Here is a 24,585-nt window from a genome sequence, read left to right on the forward strand (position 1 = left end):
CTCTTCATGTATCATTACCGGTCCTATTGTGAAGCGCGCAGACACCTTCGGGTAAAGTCCGCGCTATATAAAATCGCATACGGAGGTTCGTGGGTGCTGACTTGGTTCTACTTAATCTTTGCTTCAAATTCAAAGTCGGTGGAGCGTTGCTTCCACTCGTAAAAATTTGGTTTCCGGCGTATAAGACGACCCCCGACTTTTGAAAACATTTTAAGGGGTTAAAAAGTCGTCTTATACGCCGGAAAATACAGTAATACCCCCACTGATTCCTCCTGCCCCAGTGAGGAATCTCAACATTGTTCCCACAAGGCTCATGGGCTCACCTTTTGAACCATTGCACAAGTGCCCTCTGCAATTCATCTCATGGAAAGTTAATTTCCTCAGATTGCCACCACATCACGGAGGAGAGTTGGAAGGCTACAGGCATTAACTTTAGCAGAACCCTTCTTTCAGCTACACAACGACAGGATAGTTCTCTGCACCTACCCTAAATTCGTTCTCAAAGTTGTTTCTCCCTTTCACATTAACCAATCGGTTGAGTTACCAGTTTTCTTTCCTCAACCTGATTCTGAAGCAGAATGCTCTCTTCACACCCTTGACATTAAAAGAGCTTTACTGTACTACAGATAGGACAAAAGACTTTCGCACAACAAAAGTTGGTTCCCATGCGCAATGCACACATAAGGAGGAATCACTATATACCATATGACTCAAGAGAATTTAGAAAAAAAACAAGTTGAAAATGTCTAAGTTCAACACTAGCTGACAGGAGTAAGCAGAGCGTAGCTAAAGCACCACATGCTATCAACATGTTGTTATTATGATTAAATATTTTGGTAAATATTACCACAGCGGACCATCATTCTTTTCTGAGCAGGACAACAAAGATGACTGCTCTGAGTGAACTGCTACACAGACTAGGATAGCACCAGATTACATGTTAGACAGCAAAGGACAAATTTGGGGATTGGTTGGTTCGGAGTGTTGTACCTTTATTCCTGATAAGTTCGGGAATATCCATAAAGCGGTAGATAACATCAGGAAAGACGCTAAAGAGTTGCCAGAGATGTCTACCACAGAACTGGTCCATCTCATTTGGTATTTTGGCAATGCCTAGAAAGAAATGGAGAACTCCCCGTCCCCGCCCCCATCCGGTCAGAAAGGAGATGTTCCTAGTTCATCTGGGGGGCAAGCAAAGGTTATTGTACCTTCTGAGGAAACTGATACAAGACAAAAGCATTGCAGATTACACCAAGAGCAACAGATTTCCTAACCATTTTGTTAGATACAACAACATTAATTCTTGAGGTCCAAAAAGAAGGCTCTAGTGTAGAGCTAAGCACTAAGATTAATACCAATTCTCAATAAAAAAAATAAAAACACTCCGACTTTATTTTTTTGTGCGTCTTTTACTGGCATATTATTTTTTTCTCAGGAACATAAAAGGTAAACCAATTTTTCAGAATTTCTTTACAGTACTGATGGTTTTAAAACAATGTCTAAATCACTATCTCAGCCTTTAAAATGCCATTTGAGGCTAGACTTTCCCCAAGAACTTATAATGGGATCACTCTTGCTGACCTTGGAGATAAAATAATCATTCTCAGAAATGTTGGTGCTTTTCCATTTTTTTTTAAATCTCGCCATTGAAAAAGTAAACAATATAATAATGGTGGATGAACAATTCTCACTGCATAGGACAAAAAAACGAGGAAAGGTTGATAGAGTTCCACACAAAAATCTAAATCTGGCATGTTGCTAAAAGACTTATTTTACCTACTAAAGCAACTTGAAGATTGCCATTTGAAACAGTCCATCGTAGATCTATATTTTCCAGGTCGTCACTTTGTAAATAACTTTGACTTAGATTTACTTATGTACCTTATATTGATACCTTATATTAATATTGTGAAGATGCCCTAAGGAGACAGCTTACCGAACCTACAGGGTCCACCTGTAATTCTTAGTCTCTGATGCACCTGGTTCATGGACACACTGTCTAGCCACCATCTAAATAATCTGATCTTCCCGAAGTTTTTATCTCTATTCTTTACCAATATTCAGCAGTGTTGGCATTTTTTTTTAAACACTACACATGCCTTCATTTTAGTTTTGTATACGTTCATACTTCCCCGTACACTTCACCGTGGAAGCTTTATTTTTAAAATTCACCTTGATAGGTTGTAGTACAAGTCTGAGCCATACAGTGTTTTGCTGGAGGAGTCTCAGCAAATCTAGGGCATTTTTCATGCAAGATTATGTAGAATACAAAACATTTCAATGTGAAAAATAAAATACCTATGAGTTTAATAATCTAAAAAAAGCAACAAAAAATGACATTAGAAAATACAGCAACAGTGAAAAAAGACAAAAAAGAATTAGGATAGACTACTTGGCCCTGTATTGTTTTCTTTTTACCCCATTCAACAAAAAAAACAGTCAGGTAGGTATCCCAGAATCTGAAATACCAAAAATGCGTTGAATGTCCACTGGGGTCTTCTAAATGTTTAACCATGGCAACTATGGACATTCTGGTTAAAGGATAAACATATTCTGATGACTTTATTAGTTCCGATGCACATACCAGTATTTCTTTCACTTTAAAAAAGTTCTTTCAAGACATAGTAAACGGCCCATATTTTTAACCAAAAATATGAAGCAAACGTTTTAAAATGCATCATTTCAGATTGCATTTAGTATATGGGCGGGATTAAAGTTCGCAGTATTTGTTAAAATGCAACCAATAGAAGGTACGGTTGCCTTTAGGTACAAGGAAGGAAAACATTTTTGTTTCATTATTATTTTTACTTTTTAAAAAAACAAGCATTTAGAAAAGGATCTGTGGGACTGGTGAACAATATTCCCAGTTCCTCCATATTTCCCCCCTCCAAATGTGAGAACGTTCTCTGTTTAAAAATGTTAAAGTTTCAAAATAATTCTGGCATACTACGAGACCAAAAGGTTATTTTACTGCTGCAGAGCCTCAGTCTGCTTTGCTATCAAATGGAATAAAGTTGTGAAAAATATCCTCAAAAAGTGCAATTAAAAATGTTGCACTTACAAAGAAGACCCTGAGATCTGTCAATGCAAGAGTCCGATTCCTGCAAAAGATGGCTGTTGTCTCGCACACTGAAGGGCCACCTGAGATGGAATTTCTTTGGCCCTAGGCAGCCCTGAAATTCACGGCTGTTAAGTGCTGTTCCTAGGAATCATACAAATTCACTTGAAAACAATGCTAAAATGTTTATCCATACCCATCCTCTCTCAACCCACACATTCCCACTTTTCAGTGTATTAAAAAAATAAACCTTATAAAATCGAAGCCTTATATCTTTGGACCCTATTTATCTAAGCTGCAGTGCATACAGAAATAGGTCAAGCACCCTCTGCACTAGCAAGGTAGGAGATTGGGGAGAAGGGTAAGACGACCATGGATCACTCAAAACAGCTCTTTTCACACTTTTTCCCTACCATTGTCCTCCAACTCCACAAACATACAGTCACCTTCACTAAGATAGCACTGACCTGCTAGTAAACTGACTGATCTATGGGCCTAGTATTTCAAGCCACCTTCCTCCATTCTAAACATTCCGCCTCTATCTTTGTCTTGTGGCCAGGAGACCTATGATACAGTAACTTGAGAAAGAAAGTCCTTTGGGAACCCCTGGTCATGGCTGTACTCCAGCACACAGAAACAGCAAAATATTTAACTTTTACCATGCAATGCTGATTCCCCGTGTGATCCATAACATATGGTGTCCTATAACCCAGCTAGTAGATGACCAGCTAGGAAGAGGTTCCTGGGACATTCCATTCAACATGAACTAATCCCACTCGACCCCTCCAAGCAAGCCCCTGTCTCCATGATTTCACACGCCTTCCCCTCTTTTACAACTTCTCTTCAACGGCTAAAACTTGAAGGCACTGTGAGTGATAAGTAGTCCCAGAAGAAAGGTTGCTTTTGTTGGCCTGGGATGATTCCCCAAATGAAAGGTTGCCTTTGTTGGCTTGGGGGGGGATTTAGGGTCCGCGTAGCTGTCCAAGGCTGGTATAGATATCCTCAGTCTCGCTGAGATCTTCGAAAATTGGGATCAAGCTGAGCAATTCAGTGTCTGCCATGTCATCGAACCAGGACTGTACAGGCACCTAGAAAGACAACATGAAATAACACACAGTGAAAAACAGCAAAGAGATGTGATAACACCTTACAAAACTTTGATAAAGAACTTCTATTACTGCCAGAAATGTATGTCAAGTGTGTGCAGGTCTATGGAAAGGGACCTCAAATCACCCTGCTTAGGATTATTATTTTTTTTTTTTTTTAGGAGTTTCTATAGCGCTGGCCAGACCTGAGGGTATCGGAGCGCTTCACATCAGGATGTGTCGAAGTCAAATACAGAGTCAGCGAGTAAAATACAAACAAACATAATCATTCGGGGAGTCCACAGGCGATAAGGGCTGAGGTGTGATGCTGAGGAATAGGGCTCTGGGGAATGGAGATCCTCATTAAGGTAGAGCGGTCAGGGTGAATTCTTTCTGACGCAGCAAAGTATTATCCTGAGAGATGCTCCTAGAGGTGTAGACCCCATACGATGGGGAGGATAGATGGGATGAGGTAGGTTGAGGGTGCGTGCGGTCTGTTGGCTGACATGTTAGAGCTTGAGAGATACGTAATTGGATTCGGGAAGGCACGGTTGAGGTAGAAGGCTTTTAGGCGGCTTTTGAACTTTAGAAAGGAGGGAATATTTCTGAAGTCCACGGGGATGGCGTTCCAGATTTTTGGAGCATTCCCTGCAAGGGAACGAGTTGCTGTTTTATGTTTGCGTGTTTTCAGGGGGATGAGAAGGAGGGAGTTGGAACTTCTGAGACTTCTAAATGGACCGGCTTTCTTGAGTTTAGAGGCTAGGTATTCTGGTTTCCCTGTGAGCAAGGCTTGCAGGGATAGCATCCCTGCAATAGGCTGTTCAATGAATGAGGTTACCACACTGACAAGGAATTTTCCAAGTGGGATACCATTTTTCAGTTCCGACAATTGACAAAATTCACCATGGATCAGATCAAGATTATCCGGCATTGAAAGTGAATAATGCAAATGCTACTTACCAGTATGCATCTGTTCTTGGCATGTAGGGCTGCTGACATTCATATCTGTGCATAGATCGCCGCCTAGTGTTGGGTCCGGATGATTGCACATTGTTGTCCTGGAAGAGTCTTCGAAGTATCACGAGATAGGTGGCCCCTCCCCTGGACTACAGTGCGCATGGGCATCGCCTCCATCCCCAGATTGTTTTTAGCCATTGGCAGAGATGGAGTGAAGTATGTGAGTGATGACCATGCTATGAGCATATAAATATATGAATACTGCAGCTGCTACAGGCGCCGGGGAGGAGGGCGGGCGATATGAATGTCAGCAGCCCTACATGCCAAGAACAGATGCATACTGGTAAGTAGCATTTGCAGTTCGAGGCATGTGGGCTGCTGAATTCATATCTGTGCATAGAATACATAGCAGTCCCTCCATTAGCGGCGGCCGCCCGTGCCAGCTGCAGCAGTCTGAAAAAGTGTTTTGAGAACAGCCTGACCAACAGCTGCCTGCTGTTTGGAGTGAACGTCTACACAGTAATGTTTAGTGAAAGTATGTGTGGTAGACCATGTGGCTGCCCTACAAATATCTTCTAAGGGAATGTTACCTAGGAAAGCCATAGAGGCCCCCAACTTCCTGGTGGAGTGGGCTCTTGGTGGGATAGTGAGAGTGCGTTTAGCTTTAGCGTAACAGATTTGAATGCATTTCACGATCCACCTAGCGATCCCAGCTTTGGAGATAGCGTTTCCCTTGTGGTGTGTGGCAAAAGCAACGAAAAGCTGCTTGGTTTTGCGAAAATCTTTTGTCCTGTCCACGTAGTACATCAAGGCTTTTTTAACGTCAAGGGTGTGGAGCATCCGCTCCGCCAGCGTCTCTGGGTTTTGGAAAAACACCGGCAACTCAATTGTCTGGTTCATATGGAATTGAGATACAACCTTGGGTAAGAATTTAGGGTTAGTGCGGAGCACAACCCTGTTAGCATGTACTTGGAAGAAAGGTTCTTGGATGGTGAGCGCCTGCACTCGCTAACCCTCCGTAGCGATGTAATTGCTACTAAGAAAGCAACCTTCCAAGTCAGAAACTGAAGCTCACAAGAGTGCAGTGGCTCGAAGGGAGGACCCATCAGTCTTGTAAGAACCACATTGAGGTTCCATTCTGGAGCTGGTGGGGTCCTTGGTGGAATGACTCTCTTGAGTCCTTCCAGAAAAGCCTTGATAGCAGGGACCTTAAAAAGCGACAGGTGTTGCCTATTCTGGAGGTATGCTGCCATAGCAGACAGGTGAATGCGGATGGAAGAGTACGCCAAATTGCATTGATACAGGTGGAACAGGTAACAAATGATGTTTTGAATGGAAGCATCTAGCGGGTCAATATCGTGGTTAACACAGTAGATGACAAACCTCTTCCATTTAGCCGCATAACAAGCTCTAGTAGTGGGCTTCCTTGCCTCCCGAATGATGTTCATGCAATCGGGAGGAAGATCGAGGTAGCCAAACTCTAGGACTTCAGGAGCCAGATCGCCAGGTTGAGCTGTTGCGGATCTGGGTGCTGAATGTCGCCATGGCTCTGCGTCAGAAGGCTGGGAGTGAGATGAAGCCTTTGATGCGGTACCACGGAGAGTTCCAGAAACGTGGTGTACCACGGTTGGCGAGCCCACGTTGGAGCAACCAGGATGAGAGTCATCGAGTGCTGCCTGAGCTTGCGTGCCACCAGCGGTATCAGAGGTGCTGGGGGAAAAGCGTACGCAAATCTGCCTGACCAGTTCATCCACATCACATTGCCCTGTGATTGCGGGTGTGGGAACCTGGCGGCGAAGCTTTGGCATTTTGCGTTCTCCTTTGTGGCGAACAGGTCTATCTCTGGATGACCCCACCTTTGGAAGTACGGTTGGAGTACTGATGGATGTATCTCCCACTCGTGCATTTGATGGCTGTGCCTGCTGAGCAGGTCCGCCATCTGGTTGTCCTTGCCCGGGAGATGCTCTGCCATGAGGAAGATGTTCCTCTGAATGGCCCACTTCCACATGCTCTGAGCCAGATGAGACAGCTGCGGAGAGTGTGTGCCTCCCTGCTTCTGAATGTAATACATGGCTGTCATGTTGTCCGTCCGGATCAACACGACTTTGTTGCACAGATGTACTTTGAACGCCTTCAAGGCCATGAAGATTGCCATCAGTTCCAACACATTGATGTGCATCTTCCTTTGCTGTAGTGTCCATAGTCCCTGCACCGTGTAGTGGAGTACATGCGCTCCCCATCCCTGGAGAGAAGCGTCCGTCGTCAGGATAATCTGCGGCACAGGCTCTTGGAATGGTCGGCCCTTGCAAAGGTTTTGTGGATTCCACCAATGCAGAGAGTTGTATGCCCGACCGCTCACCAACACTAGGTCTGTCAGTTGCCCATGAGCCCGAGTCCACTGACGTGCTAGGCACTCCTGAAGCAGACGCATATGTAGTCTCGCGTGCGGGACAATGGAGATGCAGGAGGCCATCATGCCTATCAACTGCATGAACACTTTCGCTGGAAGCGAGTGTTGGGGTCTGAATCGTTGGATCAGCGTTTGGATACTGGCGACTCTCACTGAATTTGGCTGCGCAGTGGCTGCCAGAGTGTTTAGTGTCGCGCCCAGATACTGTCGTACATGGGCGGGCTGGAGATGGGATTTCGGGTAGTTCAGAGAGAATCCCAGATCGTGCAGGAGATGAATAGCGCGGGACACGTGGCGGTGCACTGCTGCTCTGTATTTGCCTGAATGAGCCAGTCGTCCAGGTAAGGGTATACGTGGACGTTCTGGCGTCGTAGATGCGCCGCCACAGTCGCCAGGCACTTCGTAAAGACCCTTGGCGCTGTGGTGACCCCGAACGGCAGAACCCTGAACTGGTAGTGCTGGTCTTGAATTGTGAATCTGAGATACTTCCTGTGGGAAGGATGCAAGGGGATATGAAAGTATGCATCTTTTAGATCCAACGTAGCCAGGAAGTCCCCTTGTTGAAGCAGAGGGAGTACCTGCTGCAGCGTGAGCATATGGAAATGCTCCGAGAGAATGTACCAGTTGAGGGGCCTGAGGTCCAGGATGGGCCGTAGGGATCCGTCCTTCTTGGGGATTAGAAAGTACAGAGAGTAAACTCCTGTACCCCTTTTTTGCAGTGGGACGAGCTCTATTGCCCCTTTTTGCAGCATGACTTGAACTTCCTGCTGCAACAAGTGCAAGTGCTCGCCGGACATAGGACGGCTTCTTGGAGGTATGTTTGGTGGAGTGGATGTAAGTTCCAGACAGTAACCGTACCGGATAAGATACTTGACCCACCTGTCCGTGGTGATGGAATCCCACGCGGGCAGGAACTGCTGGAGTCTCCCCCCGACCGGTGTCGTGTGGTCGGGGGGCAGTGACAAGGCGTCACTGCTTGTTGGCGGTGGTCGACCTGGAGCTGTTGTTTCCACGTCCCCTGCCTTTGATGTTGTTGCCTCTGTAGCCACCTCTACCCTTGTTGGTGTATGAGGTTTGGGTATTATTTTTATAGTACTGTGTGGATTGCGATGCCTGACCCCTTGAGGTGCCTCTGGTATTGGAGCGGCGAAAGGAACCACCCCGAAACTGCGGAGACTGGAGGGCCCCCATAGACTTAGCAGTGTCTGTGTCTTTTTTCATTTTTTCCAGTGTAGCATCCACCTCAGGGCCGAACAGGTTCAGGATGGTTGTTTGTATATCCGGTTTGAAACCTGATATCCTAAGCCATGCATGCCTTCTCAGCAACACACTAGTGTTGATTGCCCTGGAGGCTGTGTCAGCCACGTCCAGCGCACATTTGATGGAAGCGTTTGTGATGAGCTTTCCTTCCTGAATTAACATTTCCCCTGCCTCCTTGTACTGGTCAGGCAAGTGTTGCAGCAGTGTTTCTAGGGTGTCATAATGAGCCCTATCGTAGCGTGCAAGTAGGGCCTGCGTGTTTGAGATTCGCCAAATGTTAGCTGCCTGTGCAGCAATCCGTTTCCCTGAGGCCTCAAATATTTTAGACTCTTTGTCTGGGGGAGGAGCGTCACCAGTGGTCTGCGAGTTCGCCCTCTTGCGTGCGTTGGATACCACCAACGAGTCCAGTGGCAAGTGTCCCTTGATGTATGTTGGATCCGAGGGCGCTGCCTTATATTTATTGTCAATGCGAGGATTGATGACAAGTGCCCGGGTGGGCTCTTTGAAGACCTCAGTCGCGTGCTTTAGCACTCCCTTGAGCATTGGCAATGTCTTGACTGACTTTTCAGCCACTGAGAAAGTGTCAAGCAAAAAGTCCACATCCACAGGATCTGAGTGCAGCTCGACCTCATGGTTAGCTGCAGCTCGCTCAATCAAAGCGTTGAAAGCTGCCGAGTCCTCCGTCGGTGAGGTTTTTGCAGCAAAGAGCTGCGGTCCCTGACCCGATTGGGGGTCGTCCGGGTCGCCTCCGGCAGACCAAGGCTCATGTTCCTCCTCCGAATCCGAGTACGCCGGATAGTTGTACCCGACCTCCTCATCGTCACCATCCCACGCGTTGGAACGCGTTGGCGAATGTTCCAGAGCTTGTGGAGAGGCAGGCTCGATCGGGGCCGAAGTACCCGCAGAACCCTTCTTATTCTTGAGAGGAATGCGAAAATGTTCCATCCTCGGCTCCGTGGTGATTTTCCTCTTGAGGAGAGACAGTTTTCCGGTATTGGCGTCGATGATGACCTCTCGACGCTCTTCCTCTGCAAGCGGCTGGAGCCGAGGCTTCGCCACCACCAGTGCCGCTTCGGGCGTCGACACCTGCTTCGAGGGCACACCTGCCCCATGCTTCGGAGCGAAAGCCTTCGGCGTCGACTTCGGCGGCAGGGTGAAGCGGATAGGCGTTTGCGCCTTTGTGGGCTTTGTTGTGTGCTTCGGCACCACATCCCCTGGTTCGGGAACCACAGCGTCCTTCCGAATCCGTTGCAGGGACTCTGCGACTTTCTTCGTCAAGGCTGTGGAGGGCTTGACCGGCTCGAGCGATCTCCCCGAGTCTGGAGTCGGGTCAGCGAGAGGCAACGTCTTCGGAGCCGACACATCACGGTCCCTGTCCCCGACGGGCGGAGCCGTGGAATCGCCTTGACGCTTCTTCGAAGCTTTCTTCGGGTCATCGACCTCGACCATCTTCGGCGCCGACGCGGCCGCGTCGGTCGACTTCGTCTTCGGCGTCGACACCGAGGCCCGTGGGTCGGCCATCTTGGCACGGCTCTTCAGGTCGGCCATCTAGAATTTTTTGGAAGTCGACGCCTCCAGAGCCTTCTGCACCAGTGCAGCCTTCACTTTCGGTTTCGAAACCGGAGGAGTGGATACCAATGGCTTCACTTTCGTTTTTGTTAACGGGAGTGGCGCCTTAGAAATGTCCGTGACCGGGCCCGGAGGCGGGGCCGCTGGACTAGTAACGAGGTCTTGGGTAAGTCCCGAAGGCGATCCCTCGACCTGGGCCGCATGAAGGGGATTGACCCCCGAGTCAGTCTGGGGACGCTCTTCCTCCGAGCTGTCCCCCACGGTGGCAATTGCCCCATCGTCGTCCCCTACCTCGTCGCCGGCTTCGTCAAAGTCCTCGTCTCCCGCGTCATAGGCATCCCCCTCAGACGCGGGGCTAGAGTCCGAAACCCGCATGACATCGTCGTCTTCAACAGATTCTTCGAAGATGTCGTCCGGCGGGGGCGCCGATGTAGCCGATAGCTGGGCCTGGAGTCTAGCGGCCCGACGAATCTTGAGAGTCTTCTTGCACCGGAACTTCGAGCAGGCCATGCACCTGGCCTCATCATGGTCCGGTGACAAACATTTGTTGCACACAGGGTGCACATCGAGGTGTGAATACTTGGAGGTGTCAAGTGAATGCTGCCAAGCTTGACAGGTTAGCCAGTCGCACTCTTCTGGGGAAATCAATCCCTTGTCAACATAGTTCAACTGAAATGGGTAATGATAACCATATGCCAAGGTAAACTTTAAGTTGCACGTGTTTATTCACTTGTAGTTTGAAAGCTCTATCCTTCTTTCAAGGTGAAGCTGTTACATCACAGCTATATATCATTTCGATCTTTCTCAATACACGATTGTTCATCCACAAGATCAACCTTGGACCCAATGCATTTCGTGCTATTTAGCACTTCATCAGGGGAAATACATTTCTGTGGGGTAAAGCCAAAGGTGAAGTGTAATCAATGATAGGGGAAGCAGTCCACAAACGTATTCAAAAAAACATACAAATGGTGTAGACAATAAATATCAGGAATATCTTTACAAGCATGCTATCTCATTATAGAGTGGTGAAAACATGGTAAGAAGTGAGTGTAAATTCCAGGTGTTTGACAGAAAAAATAAAGAGTAAATAACAAGATGGTAAACTTGTTTAAGGAATGGTCCAACCTCATGCAAATGTGAATAAAGTATTGAGGTGCTGGTGTCGTGTAACCCAGTTCGGTAAAGTGCATCAAAACGTGTGTTTCTCCAAGCTCGTGAAGCTATTTAATAAAGTGCTCGGGTACGGATAGCCAGTGAACTATTGACTAATCTGGTGCGGTTAGAACGCCTCGTGGGCGTGTGTCTCATAACTCTCGAGCGTCAGATGAAAAAGCGGGTATACCGGACGCCTGTTTACATGCAATACGAGTCAAAGCTCGCTGGGTCTTACCGGTCTGATGGACGCGTAAAGCGTATCTCTGTTCTACGTTCGGAATGGTGTTGGCTCGCGCATGCGTGCCGCGTGTGTTATGTGAAAGTAACCACGTGACCCGGAAGGAGGCGAAGTGTGGAGAAAAATCAAATAAAATCAAAGTGTATAAGCAGCCGGTGTATCGGATAAATATACCTGAAGAATGGGGTAAACGATCTGTCCAATTGTTGCAATTATACGTATTCAACCGGGACTGAGGGTACACATGGGAAAATGGTCCGAGTCGCGGCCATCTTGGAACGGTCAAAAGACTGTATACAAGTGTACAAATACATTCTGAATTGGAAAAACACTCATAGTGGCAAATACTACTTTCAAACAAAACTTCAGGCCTCGAGCATTGAATCCTGTTACTTGCGAAAATCATATCACTAAAAAAAGAAAGTACATGAAAACACATTAATGTGAATGTCTTTTGTCATAAAGTAACCTAAACAGTCTAGGGCAATAGCTCATTATAAGAAACTGCTATATTCAAGACGTTCATTTAACCCCATAGGGTTGCAGGAATTCAGTTTTATAATCCAAAACATTTCTCTTTGGAGTAATCTTTTTTTGTTGTCACAGCCTTGCCTTACAGGAACACACTCCAAAACCAGAAAACGGATCTGACTGATGTTGTGACCATTGGAAATGTAATGGGCAGCTACCGGAGCTTTAGTAGATCTGTTTCTAATTGTACTTTTGTGCTCTGTTAAGCGGGTTTTAATTTTTCGCTCTGTCTTCCCCACATAAGGGAGTCCACATGGGCACTTCAGCAGGTATACAACATTTTTGGTGTCACATGTGGCATTGGTAAAAAGGTTAATGGGTTTTCCTGTCGTTGGATGATTGATGCTGGTGCCACGTATGATATTGTTGCAGTGGCCACAGTTTGCACACGGAATTGTTCCTGTGTATTTTTCCGATTTGTTGCGTGCCTCTTTTTCAATTAAATCCTTTAGGTTTTTGGATCTTTGATAAGCAAACAACGGTTTACTGAACAATCCTTTAAAGTCTGGTTCTTTCTCAATCATTTCCCAGTTTTTCAAGATGATTTTCTTCATTTGAAGGCTCAAGGTGGAGTATTTAGATACAAAAACTGGTCTACTTTGAGTCGTATCCTTTGTGCGTGTTTTTAGCAACTTTTCCCTGGAAATCGCTTGTGTTCTTGTCTTAGATTCTTCCAAAATGTTATCCGGGTATTTCCGTTCTCGAAATTTCGTGATCATGAGGTTTGCGTTCTTTTCATAAATTTGATCACTGGATGAAATTCTTTTCATCCTCAATAGTTGTGAGTACGGTAAGTGACGCTTTAATGACATCTTCAAATGAAGAAAATCATCTTGAAAAACTGGGAAATGATTGAGAAAGAACCAGACTTTAAAGGACCTGGAATTTACACTCACTTCTTACCATGTTTTCACCACTCTATAATGAGATAGCATGCTTGTAAAGATATTCCTGATATTTATTGTCTACACCATTTGTATGTTTTTTTGAATACGTTTCTGGACTGCTTCCCCTATCATTGATTACACTTCACCTTTGGCTTTACCCCACAGAAATGTATTTCCCCATATGAAGTGCTAAATAGCACGAAATGCATTGGGTCCAAGGTTGATCTTGTGGATGAACAATCGTGTATTGAGAAAGATCAAAATGATATATAGCTGTGATGTAACAGCTTCACCTTGAAAGAAGGATAGAGCTTTCAAACTACAAGTGAATAAACACGTGCAACTTAAAGTTTACCTTGGCATATGGTTATCATTACCCATTTCAGTTGAACTATGTTGACAAGGGATTGATTTCCCCAGAAGAGTGCGACTGGCTAACCTGTCAAGCTTGGCAGCATTCACTTGATATCACTAAGAACTCCCTTAAGGTCAGAGGGATCTAACCGGCCAGCACCTAAGTGACTAGAAACAGTTCAAATCGCAATTTACTCGCAGAGTGCCACACCTCCCCCCTTAGAAATACTTGGAGGTGCACACCGGGCACCTTTTGAACGGAGTCCGTTCCATGTCTGGAGCGTCGAGTAGGCCCGTCCGCGCCGAGAGCACGCGGATGGGTAGCAAGAGTTCGGAGCTGAGAACAGACAAAAACCCGAACGAAACGATACCGACGCCCAGCCTAAAGACCTTGTGGTCTCGAGTTAGAAAAGTTTTACAACTATCGATTCCGACAGAGGGAACCGAAACACATCCGAACCCAATGGCGGAAAAAAAACAATCTGGGGATGGAGGCGATGCCCATGCGCACTGTAGTCCAGGGGAGGAGCCACCTATCTCGTGATACTTCGAAGACTCTTCCAGGACAACAATGTGCAATCATCCGGACCCAACACTAGGCGGCGATCTATGCACAGATATGAATTCAGCAGCCCACATGCCTCTAACATAACGAACTTCAGGGTTCAGTATGTGATGTTTCTGCTCATTCTCCAAAGGGAAGAGCAGGATGCCAGCAGGTGATACCCGTATATGTTAGAGGAGCTTCAACTCCCACCTCTGCAGAGACACCCTGGCAAGGCTTGGTAACAGCAGGATGCTCACTCTTCTTTCGGAGAGTCATTAACAACGGTTTATGCCCATAATCTTAGACAATGTGTTTTCTGTCTGCATTTATTTTTAAAAGTGGGTAATTACATAAAATGGTGCTCTTTGTAAGTGGCTCTCTGTGCTGTCTTTGATGAATTATAGGCCAGCAGCTGAGCATAAGGACAGCATGGTAAATTAAAAAACAGGATAATATGAATTTAAATAATGGCATGTCAACATATATTTATAGTATAATGCTAGTATTTACCAGTGGGTGTATTGTTATGAAATATTTGACAGCTTAAATAGCTAAAACATGACAGACATGAAAGTATGAGTGCGTCTCTATCAGTTAAATAAATATGGAAATGTACAGTTTTTCAACTTCATTTATGCGCGAAACACAAAATATATATGGATAAATAGAGATAAAATGGCCAAAAAAGAAATATGGATAAATACAGACGGAAATGTTAAAAAAATAAATACCATAATACTGGGAGCCCTAGTTATAAGTGCGTGTTGTGCCTTCCAGGTTGTTTCCGTACACTGGGCTATACCATAAGATCATATTGCTATACATCAGTTCAGTAGGATTGCACATCCCTTGTCATCCTGACAGGAAAGGACAAAATCTCAGTGGCACCACAGTGTTACTAATATGTCTAGGTTTCTGTCCATATTCACAAGTGCGGGTAAACGTGCCCTGGGGTCATTTAGTCCTCATTCAAGATTCCACCAAGGGGACCAAACTGGTCTTGAGCATAGTATCTATGGAAGAGTGGGTCACTTCTGAATAAATACGGTGAGCATGGGGTACAGTAAGACTGCTACAGAACAAAAGGATAAGGGGGTGAGCAGTTTTCCCCTAGACATCGGTGATGCAGTTTGCAACTGGGCATCAGCTTTTAAGGTCAAGTACCTGCTGCTGGAGCTTTGATAAAGAAGGAAAGCTCAACTGGAATGTCAAGGGAAGATGAAGAACAACACTTTCATGCATAGGTGAAGCTAATGGTGTAAAACATCAAGGCAACAAGCGTACTTACTTTCTATACCTACCACGGGTGGCTGCATTGCCACAATGCACGTCACCTCAGAGTCAAACGATTCCAAATGTCAATGATGACCAGAACGTTTCAGAATGTACAGGCGTGACTTAACACTTGTTGTGGAACCAATGAATTTATGATCCCAGCTTTTATTTGTCTTAGTCCATTGTTCTTCAGCAGGTTAGTAGAGGCTCTGTCATGTACTCACAGTGGTCACTGTCATGAGTTAGTGACAGACAGACACAAAGGTGCACAGTTTAAGCACCAGTGACCGACATTTAGGCAGAAAATACGCAGCCACCACACAATATTTTCAAAGTTCCTCTTAAATGATTGAAATGACAGAGCGAGCCTGCAAAACAGTAATTTTGTATTTGCCCTCTTCTGCCTTGTGTTGTCGAACGTTCCAAAATGTAGGAAATACCTGGTGGAGAATTGATACGCAAAGCGCTATATTGTATATCATTGTACTTGGATTTTAAAGTTTGCAATGGTAATGAGATCCATACAGTGAGAAGAATGGATTGGGGAGGGGTGGCAGTTCTTTTAACAAATATATGATTGAGGATTGGGTTGTTGCTAATTGTAGGAATCCTATTTATGTGCGAAATCTGCTAGTGCTCCTCAACCTTCCCTTTATGAAACAATCCCAAATCACATCTTTGCCATTAGATTATTTTTATAAGCCGACACGACCAGAAAATAATCCATGTTTACTATCCAAGTCCCATTTTTTTTTTATCAGTGACTGCCAACCATCTGTCACTGGAAACAACTTGCAGCTCATATCAGTTACGAAGCTTAAAAACACCAAGCAGCAGTCAATTGACTTAAGGATTTGTCTGTTGCTGAGTTTCACGGCAATGAATTCTTAACTTTGACTGTGAAGTTTAAGTCAGATTCTGCCTTTACGATTAAAAATACAAAATATCCTATTGATATACTAGTGGGCCTATTACGATGTCATTCGGAAACTGTACCAGCTGAATCGGTTCCGGAATCGTTTTCGACTGAATCGGGTTGTGCGAGTCCGACTCACTGATTACGTTGCTTCCCAATATCGTTCGGGGCTCGCATGGACTTCACAGGGAGCCTGTTTTCTGAAAGAGAACACAGGCTCCCATTGAAAAAACGGGTGGTGAGGAAAAACCGTGCACCCTGTGGCAGGCACCCCATGGTGCCTGCCACATTGTGCATGGTCGGAAAGAGGATCCATTGGGTACCCCCACCGGCTCCAATCGGATGCCTCCTGGTGAAGGTGGGCCTGCAACGAACCCCCAAAGACAGATTCTGACAGCCGTTTTGTGAACGTTTGTCCGAATCGGTCATCATAATCGCTTGCTCGGAAACCGTTTCCATAGTGCTGTACGATTCGCTCCGTAAGACTCGGCCTGTCCAAATGCCTTTCGAACCTAATTGGACAGCCCAAACGGTTTCCAGGCATCGTGATCGGTTGTTGGGAAATGTGTAGGATTTGGTCGGAAACAAGGGTTCTGTATCGGATTCTGAAACAAGGAATCCCATTCGGAGCCTTTCTGAACGACTTCGTAATCGGCCCCTAAGTTGGAACATAGCAAGGATTGCCACCAAACCTATCCCAGCCAAATTAGATATCTTTGACTGATGAACATGATATTATTCTTTTCCAGGAAATTTGGGCCATTTGTTCCTTGCTATGTAATGGGTTCTCACTTTTTTTAGGTCTCGCCTAGCGTTAGCAGCGCGCGTGCTCTGCCCTCGCCATGCGACGGCTTTTGCAATCAATACGCTTTGAGAAGGGGACTTTAATCCATGCCTTCTTTATTAATTGGCTTGCGCCAACGCTTATGTTTAACGCTGGTACGTGATTGGCAATTGTGCTTATTTGTTTCTGACTTGTCCTCTTTTAGTATGGCCCATTTCGACAGGCTGACACCATGTTTGTTTCTGTGACGTAGGGGGGTGTGCTATTATCGGGTGAGTGGCAGCTGTGGGCGTTCTCTGCCGACCCCTGTCTCGGACATTCTTTACGGTTTGGCTTGTTACCAGTGCATGTGTATTCCAGCTTTCTCCCTCGCATATGTCTCTTCACCCCTCCTCCGGGCACCATGTTGCTGTCGCCGGAGCGCTTCTACCCAACATCCCTCTGTGTTATGCGTGTCCTTATATGTTTCTCCACCCACATTGCTTTCTCACCTATTTGCTTCCGCCTGCTCCACATTGCGCTTTCTCTACCCCGTGGGCTTCTGTTTCCCAGCACTCCACATTCCAATCTCTTACCCGTTTTGTATACTTCTCCTCCTGGCCTCTGTGTTGCTTCCAATGTCGTCCTCTGTGATCCTTCCCCCATCAGCGCCCTCCTTGTCGCTTTCACCCTCACTCTCCTTGTTGCTTCTCTACCCCCACTTTAAAAGAAACAAGCTTTGGTATTACCTTTTGTTAAATTTTGCAATCCAACTTGCCTCAGTAAATAAGAACCCCCCTGCACATTTCGTAGGTGCCGACACGCGTGGTGCATGTGCCTGCAAAATGGCACAACTGATGCGACTTTGGTTCCTCTTTACCACTGCATAACTAAAAACCATTGGTAAAGCCAATAGTTGCCAGAGGTAAGACCTATTGGCTATGCCAATGTTTCCCCGTATATAGGAGAGGGTTAGAAAGCGTGGCCACCTAGTTTACCCCTCTTCAGGGGAGGCAGGCAGGCTTGTGCAGCCAATGAGCTGCCTCATAGCACCATTTGTCCCCGAGCGCAGAAGAAACACTTGCAGCATCTGGAAACTCCACTGTTGGCCCCTAGGCAGCCGCCTGTTTTTGCCTTTCCCTAGCACTAGCAATGCTTGTGCACAGGGCTGAGAGTGGGTTCTGGCTCCATTTTCACCATTTCTCCACAGTGGTGTAACTAAAGCTTCTGCAGCGCCTGCGGTGTGGAAAAGGCCTGAGCTCCAGGGGGCCCTTGCTGGTACTAGTACGAGCTAAGGGCCACTTGCCTGAGAGCTCCTGACTGGGTCCGAAGGGTTAAACCCCTGTCCCCCCTCCATGTACTTTGCGGGAGGCCTCCCTTGGGTTTCGTTACGCCACTGCTTTTCAACTTCCGGTGTGTGCCAGGTCATGCACGTACTCCATCACCACCCACTGCAGGCTGAGCTGGGAGCTGTAGCTGTGACCACAGCCTGACACAGGACAGAGTTATGCTAATGAATTGGCATCTATATGGTGTGCAACTGCCGCTCATGAGGTGTTATATTGCTGAAACACTACGGAGACAGCCACACCTTTACTTGTGGTTGGGGTGTGCCTAGTATGTCCGACCTGGGAGCATTAGGGAGTGATGTGCTGACAAGAGATTCCACGCACTGTGTTGATAACTGAGCAATGTTGAACTGTTAATCAGGTATTTGTGCACCGGATTTTGTTTTCAGTAACTAGTGGAAGAAGTCGTTTTCAGTTGATGAAAATCATGTTCTTGCACCAATGAGTTAGACAAGATGTCATCTTACACTCGCTGGACAGTACCAATTCCTGTGAAAAACAAGCATTGAAAATGCAATTGGTCTCACCTTTTATTACTTTTAAGCCATTTGCTTTGCTAATGGTATTGTATAGCAAAGCAAATTGCTTTAACTTGAAAGACGAGACCTATTGCATTTTTAATGCTTGTTTTTTATTCCTGTCACAGCTTCCCCTTTTAGTTCAGGCGGACTAACTGTGGTCCATCAATCTAGAACAAACTTTCTCTAAATGTTAGGATAACCACTTTGGAAACTAGCAGCAAAGAGATACAAATATTTTGGGTGAAGGGTGCACAAAATGTAAGTTTTAACTTCATTTTTTCAATAAGTTTGTTAACACAATTAATAGAAAATGCATATTACTGTTTAATATAATTGATGATCTAATATTGCCAAAAGACTGACCCCATTGGAATTCAAATGAATCCTCAGTTATGTGCACAAATGGGCTGGATCTATCGGATATCTTGTTTTCCGATTCAAGATCATGGGGTACCTCTGATGGTAGGGGCATTTTATTGAGCGGTTATATATTAATACTTAAAATGAGCCAGAATGTAATAATGTGAATATGATACTCTCATTCCAAGTTAAGAGGCCGTGCTTCATTTATTGACTACACATTCATTGCACAAGGATTGTTAAACTACCTATTGGGGAGGCAATAATCTCACAGTTAATTTTGGAGATCATAATCCATCTCTAAATTAAATAAGCAGCGCCACCATGTTGGTGACTGTAAGAAAGGCAGTGTTGGCATTGGAAGATCATAATCCATCTCTAAATTAGATAAGCAGCGCCAACCTGTGGCTGACTGTCAGAAATGCAGTGTTGACAATTAAGGGCCGGTGCCAAGCACCGGAAACCACAGGCTCAAATTAAGCACTAATTAGTACATTCTGTTCCCACCCATGTCATACTTGGCATACTCTGCGCCACTTGGACTTACTGCATTCTCGGGATGAAAGATGTAAGATGCAGGGGAGTTATCCAGAATGATTGTCTTTTTCAAGTCTCTCCCCAACCGACTAAGATCTTTGACGTAGCAGCCCTGATGAAAGACACAGGATTCCCTGAAGAGACGCGATCGGAACACCCCACTTTTGTCCAGGAGGTCGGTCACTGGGTCAGCATACTGGGAAGGAAAGAAAAAGACACAATAGGATCTTGGTTAAGTCCTCTAAATAGGCATAGGGTCACTACTAAGAGGCTGGCCCGGGGACTTTTAAGAGCATATTTCTAATTCTACTGCCCTATGAAACACGATCTGTCCAGTGCCTAGACACAAAACAATCATTTCCATAAAGAAGCTGGTTTTACTAGGAAGCTGCTGTGAAGGATGCTGGACTATAACCAACTTGGAAATACCTTTATTCATGTAAATTTGCAACAGTTTGCGTCCAGGGAAGCCTACGACAAAATAAACGTGAATACCTGGAATTATCTGTGCTTGCGCGCAATCTTGCAAGAAGCTGAACCCAAAAACAGCAATAAAATCAACACCAGACACATTTGCCAATGTTGACATTCCCCCTTAGTTCAGTTTTTCATAATTTCTAAGAATATATATGTAGACAAAGGTCAACGATAAACTTAGGATCATCAATTCTTTGGGGAGCAGGCTCAAAGATCCTTTTAGAGAACCATATTTGCTAGAATATATGTTTTCAGAATCCATAGAACAATATAGAAAGAACCACATCAGCGAAATCTGAACAAGCTGACAACCACAAAAACTGTAGCATTTCCACAGCAGGTTGGGGAGAGAATGTGGCCTGACGGCTAGGGCGGTCTACCTGAAACTTGGGAACCGGGTTCTAGTCTCGGCAAGGACGCGCAACTTCCTGTGATTCTGGGTAAACCACTTCATCTCCCTGTGCCTAACAAAAAAATGAATGTGTCCTCATGTAACGCAACTGGTGCTCATGTAAAGCGCTCTGATACCCAATACATTCGGTCAAGTTTGCGCTATATAAAACTGTAAAAAAAAAAGATATTGTGATTTGCCGCGGTTGAACCTCGAGAGTCTTTGAATACATTCTGCTGCAAAGCGCACTGTGTCACCAAGGTAGCTAGCGCTCACTTCAAATGAAAGGACACACTCAGATCTAGAATAGGCTTATGAGAAATTGAGACAATTTTGTACTACGGCCAAGTCCTAAAGCCATTGATGAACCTCAGTCAGGTTGGAGGATTTCCCCTGGTTGCTGTGAGTGTACTCCCCTGGCCGCTGAACTAGATACTTGCGGTTCTTCTAATCTGCTGTCATGAATACTGTAGTTCATGAGAAGCACAGCTAAAGGAAAACAAGCTCATCACTTCAAATCTGGCAATACAAATCAGTTGCTAACAGTAGGGAGCTACTGTACCAGTGGATGGGAAACGAGCAGGGCAAGGATAGAAGGATCATCAAAGCAGGCACACTACAAGTCATTTGAACGGAGAACCATTACGGAAGCGCTTACTCAGCATCTGTTAACGTTTGAGCAGGAATTCTTGACCTACCTTCTTCTGAAGACCACTAATCTGGGCACTTGGGCCAGCACTTCACACTCTTCTACAGAGTATGGGCTCAGTGACGTACCTAAAAACTCCTGCTTTTACTAGTTTTCAGAAATGCTTCACCACTGGGTGCGGCTATCACGACCCAGCAGGCGCCCCTAAGCAGGCACCCACCTCTGCCATGAGACGGACGTTTGTAAATCTCTTCACTTTACCTTTGCTAGGCTGGCAGTGAATAGGACGCACTCGAACAGTTCACCCATCCGTCGCAGGAACTCGTCTACGTAAGGCCTCTTTAAAACGTACACCTGAGGGGAGAAAGAGCACAGCAGGCTTTATAAGGTCTGTTGGACTATGCAGTGCAATAGCACTGGGCTGCTCAGTGACTGACACCAACATGTGGAGTAGAGTCCAATTTCATACTGAGCAGAAACATTCAAAATCACACATTTGTATGATCTGGCTTGACAGCGCAGCTGGCTCAGCCATTTATGTGAGCATCACTAGGGAGGGGCTTTGGCTCCGCCCAAATGTTGGGAGCCAGGCGTACATGTTTTAATTGGGCAAAAGTGTGTTTCCACAAAAAAAGTGCTTGCCCTCCTCACAGCTGTGATGACTTGCTTTATTTAAACAGCTACCTAAGCGTTAAATTTAAGGGGCACACATATGACATTTGAGTATCTTGGTTAACTAGATCATTTATGCTGTTTTCTCCGGCAGCAGTACAGATGGGAGGAGGCCAGTCATCAGCCTACATTTTAGTGCACCTTTCAACTGATCTTTTAACCTACACCAATATTATTCTACAGTTCTTTGTTTCTGCACAAATACAGATCTATTCACATGCTTTTTAATTGTAATTCTTCATATTGTAATACAACATTCCTTTAAAGCCAGACATATTAGCTTTGGCAATGCATGCTGTTCCTTTCCATACTGCTCCAAACAGCCCAGTACCTGAGGTTCCCTTCAACTAGTCTATTTCCAGCAATAGAAGGTGCCAAAATGGGGTCTCATCTGGTTCAAACTCTCTAGATGATTTTGAAAGGCAGTACTGGAAGAGACTAATTGATGGTCTCTCAGTACTACCCCTCAAAAAAACAAATATATATATTTGTTTTATGTATCCGGGCCCCAGCACCATTTTCTTTTCACCTAAACGAGTATTCCCTCCTTAACTTAGTCATTATTTTTTATTACAGTCACAAAACGGGCCTTCCGTGCTTCACAAAAACAAGAAGCAATTTTTTTTTACTTATATCCTCAAAATATGTTTGATGAAGATTCATTTGTGGCAGCAAGTGTTAAATGCTAAAGTTTGAATGCAGAATCATGAATGTGCTGCTAAATCACTGCAGCTGAAACCACATATTTGTCATGCTCACAGGAACAATGCAATATCATACAGTCTAGCAACACAATCGTGCTACGGGGTCATGGAAATTGCACGAGTGTGCTCTACAAGTACAAAGCAACACACATTTTAGGTGCCTCAGGCCCCTGCCTCCTGATCAGTCCTACAAGGAAAGGTATTTCTGCCTGGTAAACATGAGTCTAGACGATAACAAGTTGGTGCAAGGCTCTGCAGAGACCGCAGCCTGCGTGGCTTCCTCTTAGAGCCCCTGGCCAGGTGCCATGAACCCAAGCAATACAAAACACTTCTGGAATCGACTTAACATCTACATTAAATCATTTGTTAAGCTCCCACAGCAAGTCCCAGCCCATCTTCCCACCCATGAGGACTTCATATCTTGTGTCTCAAACTGCACCAATGTGTGGGAATGGCAGCAAACAGAGCAGCGCGCCTCTGGTTAGTGCCAGAGGGTACCTGTGCTGGAGAAGCAGCATTTGTGTAATGCAACTCCAGCCAGAAAAGCACATTACTGCCACACTGTACTAAAGGTTTACAACACAACCGCGCCTTTTGGGGAACAAGTGCATTTTGACATATTCTGTGAAGATTTTTATACCAGTGACAGCTTGCAAAGCAAACAGAAATGCTGTACGGGGTTAATCAATAGCATTAAATAGGACCTTTTCTGGCTTTTGGAATAAAAAACAAATAAAGGGGTGCATCGACGACTGGGAGATGGGACAAGACGAAACATGAGATTCTTCAAGTTATCATGAGATGCCGAGTTGAAATGATGGCTTTGGCAGGTGAGTTGATGAAGGAGAACCTTTTGTGATTCACTTGAGAGCTACTGTAGGGGAGTGGGTGGATATCAGGTCTAGGAAGGCAGGTGGGGTGGGGGGGGGTGAAACACCCCTTCACTGCGGTAATGAAAGGGAAAGTGATCGCAGTTATGAAGTGTTGAAGACAGATTTCTTATTGGTAAGAAGTGCTTGGTTTCCAGCGGGGAACGACTTCATGTAAAGGGAAACTGCAGGAGTAGGACAGAGGCCAATGGAATGTTTTGACACTGGCACTTACTGGAAAGAAGCTTGCAAGGGAGTGAAGATCTGGAATGTTCAACAGGGACAATTAAATTGTAATTGCATTTATGAATCCATTACTACCCATGAGGTATCAAATCGCTTTTTCGGCAAGCAGCACGCTACTCTGCAAACCAAAAAAGGATTTGTGGTGAATTAGTATAGGTAAATATGAAATTAATGTGAGCAGTCGACATGTTAGCCAGTTATTTGGATTCAAAAGGAAAGTGGAGGGATAGAAGAGGGGAGGGTTTGCATTTATATAGCGCTTGCTACCCCTGATGAGGTGTTTATATTTTAAAAACACAGGACTCACAAAACTGCCCAGCTGCTTCCAGAGACTCCTATTACAGGCTTCTACGTCAAGAGCATAAACCCTTAGTCATAAGAAGCTCTTCTTTCTTCATATACCTTCTGAAGTCTTCAAGGCCAACTCCCAACAGCACAACCTTCCATCGTGGCACTGGGCTGCCTCCCGAGACAAGTAATCGAGAATAGGCCACACTGCGAAGAAACAGCCTATCCTGGATTACTTGAAGCGGGCCACAACCACTTTGAGATCACGTGCAGAAGTCCAGAGAGAACAGAGCTGCTTCAAGAAGGGAACAGGGAGAAGAAGAGAGACGGGTGGATAGCAAAGAGGAGGAAAAGGAAGGAGAGGAATAAGACAATACAAGAAGAAAAGAGAAAAGGACAGAAGAAGAAATGAGGGATAAGAAGACTAGCAAAGTAAAGATGGTGTTGGGATGAAAGAAGGATGTATCAGGTGACCAGCATCTTATCACATCCATGCAAAAATAAATATTAACAT

At 45.3% G+C, this 24,585-nt stretch overlaps 1 protein-coding gene across 1 annotated transcript in view; it reads right to left on the bottom strand.

Moving 5' to 3' along the window:
• Window positions 1–1,389: 1,389 nt before the first annotated feature.
• The window catches only part of CTDSP2 (CTD small phosphatase 2), a 144,641-nt gene continuing 121,445 nt past the window's right edge, over window positions 1,390–24,585 (bottom strand). Inside the window, exons 6-8 of the mRNA XM_086965708.1 lie at window positions 21,554–21,646; window positions 19,786–19,971; window positions 1,390–4,146 (exon numbers count right to left, since the gene is read on the bottom strand). Coding sequence (XP_086821834.1) covers window positions 4,021–4,146; window positions 19,786–19,971; window positions 21,554–21,646 — 405 coding nt within the window. The 3' untranslated portion in view covers window positions 1,390–4,020. The remainder of the gene's footprint in view (window positions 4,147–19,785; window positions 19,972–21,553; window positions 21,647–24,585) is intronic.

The sequence above is a fragment of the Lissotriton vulgaris genome, chromosome 1_1 (assembly GCF_964263255.1).
Source record: "Lissotriton vulgaris chromosome 1_1, aLisVul1.2, whole genome shotgun sequence".
Taxonomy (NCBI): Eukaryota; Metazoa; Chordata; class Amphibia; order Caudata; family Salamandridae; genus Lissotriton; species Lissotriton vulgaris.